The 7,761-nt window shown below is 42.9% G+C and overlaps 1 protein-coding gene and 1 long non-coding RNA gene across 2 annotated transcripts; one reads left to right on the top strand and one right to left on the bottom strand.

Moving 5' to 3' along the window:
• Positions 1-1,020: 1,020 nt before the first annotated feature.
• On the bottom strand, positions 1,021-1,790 carry LOC311509536. Its single transcript, XR_014699847.1, has 2 exons — positions 1,379-1,790; positions 1,021-1,283 (listed from the first exon to the last, which is right to left on the bottom strand). It is a non-coding gene; the product is annotated as an uncharacterized lncRNA (long non-coding RNA).
• A 1,303-nt stretch (positions 1,791-3,093) lies between these two features.
• On the top strand, positions 3,094-7,761 carry rs1a (retinoschisin 1a). The gene is made up of 6 exons (XM_084541740.1): positions 3,094-3,445; positions 3,756-3,781; positions 4,113-4,239; positions 6,139-6,280; positions 6,726-6,921; positions 7,342-7,761. Exons 1-6 carry the CDS (start codon positions 3,391-3,393, stop codon positions 7,492-7,494), a joined length of 699 nt encoding a protein of 232 aa, XP_084397866.1. The 5' UTR covers positions 3,094-3,390; the 3' UTR covers positions 7,495-7,761.

Here is a 7,761-nt window from a genome sequence, read left to right as displayed (position 1 = left end):
TTGCTTTTCGTGCGTCACCTTTTGGCTATAAGCTTCACATCTCGACGTCGAGCTTATTTTACGCATCCAGTGGAAGTAAATCATCAATGGTTCCTACCTGCAGGTTGAATCCGCGCGATCCGAGAAATCATGAATGGCACATGGGGTTTATTTGGTACACAAAAAATAAAAACTTGCGTCGGAGCTGCAGGTGAAGGCTGCCCCTCTTGTCCTCTCAATGGCTTTTAGGAGAAATCTGAATGTAAAACAAAAAGGTGAAACACTGGAGCGTTTCCAGAGAAGCTGCGGACGCAGCAGCTGCTGCAGGAGGAGAGCTCAGAGCTCACGGAGGAGGCGGAGGTATCGCCGGGTGGATTGAAACCACAACCCAACTGGAGGGGACGCCCCTGTTCCACCCGCCCTGTGTTGCTCCTCTTGAAGCACGTCGAAGGTAAATGCCACCAGGGCTCAGATCAGCCTAATAAAATTAATATAGCCCACTTCTAAGCTTCCATTGACTTTCCTCACTGCAGTTCTTGCAAGTGTTTGCCGACCAAGCGATTTTACGCATGAGCACTTGGATGTCCTTCCCATAAGGCAGCTAGACATGGCAGTGAATTTTTGGGGCCCTCAGGGTAAATCCAGTTTTTCCAATTACATTTTACTTGGCAAACAAACGTGAAATGGCTGCTCCATATCTACATCCAATATACCTTCCAACCTCTAATGAAGTATCCTACTGTGATGGGCTAAAATGATAAATATCATGGTCATATTTGAGGGGATGGGACTGAGCAGGGGCTGGTGGGAGCACCTGGTGTTTCAGTTTTCCTTGAAGCAAGCATGGCTACCTTAGCCCATGCTCCATGTGTATATCATACACAACTGAATTTGAACCCACTTTATCCACCAGAACATACTTATCTTCCTGAAACATGCTGACCACCAACCGGTCTAATAAAACGTTACACTCGGCAAACACTTGAAATTTCTTTGTTTCTACAAATGAGTGCAAACTGACCTGGCATCGAGCACAAAGTAGACAAATTAAAACTTTTTATTAATAAAATAGTAAAACTTTGTTGAGGTCAAATCCTTGAGAGTCTTCACGCAGCAGCTCTCGTACAAATCCTCCGCTGTACAAGTGTGACAGCAGCGTCGATCTCCTGCAGAGTGATGACTTTTAGCCTGTTGGTTTTTGACAGCCGAGAAGCCTCCGAGCTCACCATCCTGAGCAGGAGCGGCCTGGGAAATCTAAGACGGCTGATCAGGAAGTCAGGACTCCTCATGGCAGCTGGACACCCCTGCAGAAGGAGGGTAAAAGAAAGAAGTCGGACATTAAAAACAATCTTTACACAAAGAGAGAAGATAATTCAGTGATAAAAAACAGTTTAGTGACCTGTTTATGAGCTCTGTACATGAGAGTGGAGTGACCTCGAGTCCTTTTCTTTGTTTGGGGTGGGATCCTGCGGGTCGCTTGGACAGGAACCTTCATTTTCACTGTAAGAAGTTTGTTGAAAACTATCACACACACAGAAAAGGAAACAACTGATAAAAACAGATGGCAGCTTTTCTTTATAATGCCACTAGTGATGATCCCAGGCTAGATAAGAGTGCGTGAGGGCGTTTTAATGAACACAAATTGAAAACAGCTTGGCTTAATTAGGCTTAATTACTGTCACCCACCTGGCTTTAAAACCCTCAGTGAGAGTTCAGTCGTATTTACCACGAATGTAGTCGAGAGAAGTTAAATATAGGATGCAGTTTTAAAAAAGGCTGACGATGATGAGCCACTTTAATCCACGTTCTCTATGTATTAACACTTGACAACACACAAAACCAGTTTAAGAACAAATGCAAAATTACTTGTTTTATTTTTAAAGAAAGTTTTTAAAGAGCTATTTAAATCAGAGTTTTACCTTCTACACGCCTGAAAGTGTGCTCACACTATATGGACTGCATGTTTTTGCTTTATAAACACAGCATCTTATTTTTTTGGCGATTTTAAACATATAGCATTATTTGGGCATTTAATTTAAAATTCCTTTTAGTGATTATACAGGGTTGAAAAACACATAAAGGCTTTTTCTTGTTCTCTAACCAATAGTAGTGAACTCCTAAAGAAGCAAAATCACGTTTGTTTGGGAGATTTAGGTCTTTTTCTGTCATTTTATAGACGTGCTCAAATGCGAAAGGGCAGATTTCATTCTAAGGTGCACATTTTTGTTTGTTTAATGGTGTCTCATTGTACCAGTCCAATAGAACAATTCTTTTTCCTTCTCTGTGGTGTGACATTACGGTGCCATCCAAACATCCATCCACTTTTTTCTGTCTGCTTTTCCAAACTCAACTTTGTGACAGCCTAAACATTTTATTCCGGACACCTTTCGTCATAGCAACACTTTCCAGACTCTCATGAAGAGTCCCGAGGCGTTCCCAGGCCTGTGCCTGATATTACTACTGATATTAATATTCCAGATGAATCTGATGACAATATGTCAGTTGATTTTATTTTATTTCCTTCAATTCTTTACATTTTCTGGTGCAATCAGACCAAGAAGGGCTGCACAGTGGTGGTTGGCGCTGATGCCTTAAAGCAAGAAGGGCAAGAAGGTTTTGGGTTCGAATCCATCGGCTGCGTGGGGTCTCCCTGTGTCTGTGTGGGTTCTCTCCGGGTACTCCGGCTTCCTCCCACTATCCAAAGACATGCTGGTTAGGTTAACTGGTGATTCTAAGGTGTGCGTTTGAATGGGTCCAGGGTGTACCCTACCTCTCGCCCAATGACAGCTGGGCCCCCGCATCCCTCCAGAGAACAAGCGATTACAGAAAATGAATGAATATGACCAAGACATGTTGTTAGTACCTACAGTTGATTTTATTACCTGACATGTTTCATCTTCCCGATATTTAATCATTATTATTATTTTGCGGCAAAGGTCTGAGTATTCTCTCTGTGCATAAACAAAAAAAACCCCACAATAATCTAAATGGAATATGCAACAAAAATGTGAGGACGATCGCACCTTTATCCTGAAGCAGACCTTCTGCACGGTCGCATGGTTCATAAGGCCCAGCAGAGGCCATCACTCTCACTCTCTTGAACACGCACACACACACACACACACACACACACACACACACTGTCATTTGACCATGCTGTCTTTTGTTCTTTTTTTTTTCCTGCAGGATTTTTGACTTTGAACCCTGTCACTGCAGCGATGCCGAGGACGTATGGTGGCGTTCGTGGTGTTGATGGTGGTGGGTGAACAGCTGTAGGAGGGGCTTTGTCAGATAATGATGGCATTAGGTAAGGCCATTAGCGTCCTGTGGATTATTCTAATCCAGGCTCTCCATCACTGCTGGCTTGGTTGCTCAGTCCACAGTCGGTCTGGTTTTGGAGCAGGCTGAAGGATGGCTATCAATGTGCAGCGTTTCCTGCTGGTTCTGCTTCTTCTGGGAGCTGACGGTACGATTTCATCTTTTGCGCTTTGGTCTTTGACATCTTCCTTTCATATTGAAGAAACCTAGTTCTTAGTTCTTAACCAAGATTTAAACATGTTCATGCATTCTTTCTAACGTCCAGGCTTTTCTTCAGACTTCATTCTGTGTGTCTGTGTTTATTCACCTTTTCCTAATGTGGTTAAACTGCACAGATTTTGCTGCCAGAACGGGTGACTATTGTGTCTTAACAGTCTCTCTTTTTTTTTTTTTGTTTCTCTCCATGCCTCCCTCGCTGTCTGGCTTTTCTTCTCCTTTCTGTCCATCTGGCTGGACAGTGATCATCGGCATTCATGCTCAGGAGGTATGAAGAAACACTGCAAACAACACGGCGAAATGTCAGAGATGATGAAACTCTCAGACTGTTAAAATTTGCAGCCACGCCAAAGACATTTGAGCTCAAAATGTATGAATGTGTCAACTAATTGACATTGCTCATTGTCAAAAGATGCTCAGTGAAAAAAAAGAAAGGCTTGACATCTGCTACAGTGAGATATTAGAAATTATTTCTTTAATTTCGGCAAATCAGCTTTATCTGAAAACTACTAACATGTATATTTTTGATTGCAGTATATAAACCCAATGCTTTCGGATTGCATCTAATAAATATTTGTGTTTGTGTGTGTTTCCATGAGGCTCCTGTGTCTGAGGCGTGGACCAGCAGGTCTTGCAAATGTGACTGTGATGAAGGAGAATCCCCAACTGCGTTTTCCTCCATTGGCTCTGGCTCATCCATGGTGCGAGGAGTGGATTGCATGCCGGGTAAGAGCCATACGATAGAATCATGTCGGTTTCCTTAGGTGTGAAAAATTATATTTTACCCAACAATGCATGGGCCTGTGTTGACTTTCGGTATTAAACCAATAATTGTACTTGTAATTAGAAATAAATTGAGAAGGGAGTGTTGGATTCTGATAACGCACATGCAAAACTGTGAGAGTGAACAAGGACAATAGGACACATTGTGTGTGAGCCTGGTTAACCAGCTGGAAATTGAGTATTCAGCGCAGTAGGTTTACAACAAATAATTTGCAGAAAATTAGTGGAGAAATCCAAAAATATAGACATTTAAGAGGCGGAAACCATCAGTTTATTGGTTTAACTAACTGTGAAAATATTGGACGGTTAAAACAAAAGCTTTGCAATATAGATAGTGGAGAGTTTTAATGTGTGTGTGTGTGCGTTTTGGGAGCCTGCATGTTTCATGTACATGCATGAGCGCATTAGACTCCAGATTTGACGCCACAGGGTGGACATGCTCCACTAGGCATCCTCAGAGAAGGTGATGCAGATGGAGCCACAAAAAAAGGACTAGACACCATTTCCACCGAGGCTGATTTACTGTTTGAAGAACAAGAAATGTGGTCTGGATCTTGTACTAGAGGTCGTCAGATGTCGTGAGAAGATTGTTCTGCTGTTTCACAATATTTTACAACTCATGTAAATCCAGATACAAATGAAAGTTTTCATTCTTGAAGTTAGAAGCACAAAATAATCCCAGCACACTGTCAGCAGATGTGGTTTAACGCTTTATTGCATCTCTTTTTTTTTTTGTTTTTTGGATTCCCTGCAAAGAAACAAAGTGAGAAAAAAATGGGCCTCAGATCTAAAGATCAGACTTGAATCATGTCAGACTCGAATAGGGGGGACAGAACCGATGTCAGCTGAGCCACAAAGCGCATGGCAACCCAGTGAAGGAGAGGAGAAATAAGTTGTGCAGATAATCATCATCTCAGAACACGATGCAGAGATTATGGGTCTTGTAATAGACTGTGCCGATCGCACAATCACAGAAACCGGTAATTACCACTGCGTGGACCCGGTGATGACAAATGATGAATGAGAAAGACTGAGCTGCATCAGAGAGTTCACATCGTCTCTTTTCAGCGTGTGTCTCACCTCTCAGCTTTTTCTCTATTAATTCATCCATCTGAATATGCTTTGTTTTAGTCAGGAAATACATTAGGGAGGACTACAGAGGCATTACAGTTATGTAAACACTTATCTCCTGACTCACACAGACTCCAGCTCCTGCTGTATGCGTTGTAATACTGGGATTAGACAGGATGTGACCCTGTGCCAGATAGACTTAAGCCAGTAGTAAACAAAAAGCGCAGCAGGCTACTTCTGCTACAGATTCTGTTCCATGTGTCTACGACTCGTGTTTCTCTCACTCGTGCGCAGCTCTCATTCGTGTATTTATATATTTAAACGAATGAGATGCTCTTGTGTGTTTTGTTGACGCGCGAGGGCAGCATGGGAGCAGCACAGGGCTAAAGCTGTGGAGAGCAAAACACGGCCATCTGTCCGCCTGCCGCCCTAATGGACATCGCTGATCTCTCACTGCGGAGCATTAAAACTGCAGGCTTTTAGGGGGATGTGGGTCAGACTGCCGCTGGGGCCTTAGGAGAGAGTTGGTGTGAGGATGGGAGTCAGCAGGGGTGAGGAAAGGATAGAGAAACGGAGAATTAAGAATCCAGAGAGGCTTAGTGATGGTCATTTGCTGTTCACGTTCAACACTGATGTATGTGTGTGTGTTCTCTCCAATGTGGGCGGTGATCTTACAATCCACCCGTCCAGCCCAGGAACTGTAAAAACAAGAACATAAAGACAGAAACAACAAAAAAGGTTTAAACTTAGACATCTGTTTCGCCTTTGCAGAGTGTCCGTACCACAGGCCTCTTGGCTTCGAGGCCGGATCAGTGAGTCCAGACCAGATCACCTGCTCCAGCCAGGACCAGTACACTGGCTGGTTCTCCTCGTGGACCCCCAGCAAGGCCCGGCTCAACACCCAGGGCTTTGGGTAAGGCCAGCGTTTCTGTATATTCAGAGAAAGTGAATTTGTGTTCCAGATAATGTTAACAAAATATCTGCAGAGTTTTATATGTGTATGTATTTTTAGCATCTGGTCGAAAATAGAAAAGTTGATTGAGTTTGTTGCTTTTACCACATATAGACGACTGTCACTATCTACAGGGAACAGAGTTAGAGTAAATATGTTCACTATATGTTATGGATTTTATCTGTAATTTTAAACCCAGTCCTTAATCTTATATATTTTTTTTGACATTGAAAGAAAAACTTTCAACATCTATCTTTAAGAAAATACTTTTGTCGCGCCTCGTCAGATACCCCAATAAAGTATAAATGGACAAATCTGTAAGAAGATGTAGCTTTGTGTCTTTTTCCATTTAGTAAAGAACTCTAACATGTGTTGTAACGCTCATATTCATTGTCCTGTTCTCCAGTTGCGCCTGGCTGTCCAAGTTTCAGGACACCACTCAGTGGCTTCAGATTGACCTGAGGGAGGTGATGGTGGTGTCAGGGATCCTCACCCAGGGCCGCTGTGACGCTGACGAGTGGATCACCAAGTACAGCATTCAGTACCGCACCGACGAGAAGCTCAACTGGATCTATTACAAGGACCAGACCGGAAACAACAGGGTCGGTAAACCTCAGTAGACGCAGAATAAACGGAAAGTCTGAGGACACCAGAGGTCTAATTTTTTTTACTAACCAACCAGAGCATTATACTGATCAGCCTGGTCATTCACATTTTTAAACATAATCAGGTTGCTCCTTTATCTTTGTGATGAAAATGTCATCAAATGTGTATGTTTTATTGGACAATGACATGTTTTTGTTGTTTCACCTACAAAGACTGAAGGAAAATGATAAATCATTTAAGTCATTTATCAGAGTGTGACTGTGCTAAAATACATTTGCTGCTTTTGAAAAAGGAAGATTTGCTGTTTCCATTGTGACTTGTTATTTGGTCAAACACAAAAAAAGCTATTTTAATAATCATGACGAGTTATAGATGTAACTGTAAACCCCTGACCTTGCCTTAATGTCTTTCCTCAGGTGTTTTACGGAAACTCTGACCGCTCCTCGTCCGTGCAGAACCTCCTGCGGCCGCCCATCATAGCCCGTTACATCCGCATCCTCCCTCTGGGATGGCACACACGCATCGCTCTGCGCCTGGAGCTGCTGCTCTGCATGAACAAATGCATCTGAACCTTTCTTCCCGCTGTCCCCGAGGCCTTGTCCCAAAACTACAACTGAACCTACAGTAAAGCCCCATCCTAAGGGTGTGTGGTGTTTGTGATGATATATCCACAGATTTGCCTCCCCCTCCCTCCCCAAATCCTCAAGCTGCTCCTGAAATAGTCACAGTGAAACCCTCTCAAAATCAGTTAAAACAGACTTATGTGATTGCATTAAAACAGGTTTGTTTGATGTGTATGGTGAGCTTTCATTCATTCCACGCTGCATTGTCCATGT

The sequence above is a fragment of the Chelon labrosus genome, assembly GCF_963514085.1.
Source record: "Chelon labrosus genome assembly, chromosome: 3".
Classification (NCBI taxonomy): Eukaryota; Metazoa; Chordata; class Actinopteri; order Mugiliformes; family Mugilidae; genus Chelon; species Chelon labrosus.
Note: the sequence above shows the minus strand (reverse complement) of the source record. Positions and strands in the feature narration are given on the sequence as shown.

Coding starts and splice junctions, on each gene's coding strand:
- rs1a (XM_084541740.1), top strand. CDS start 3,391: ATGGCTATCAATGTGCAGCGTTTCCTGCTGGTTCTGCTTCTTCTGGGA. Junction 3,446..3,755: donor GCTTCTTCTGGGAGCTGACG/GTACGATTTCAT, acceptor CTGGCTGGACAG/TGATCATCGGCATTCATGCT. Junction 3,782..4,112: donor TCGGCATTCATGCTCAGGAG/GTATGAAGAAAC, acceptor TGTTTCCATGAG/GCTCCTGTGTCTGAGGCGTG.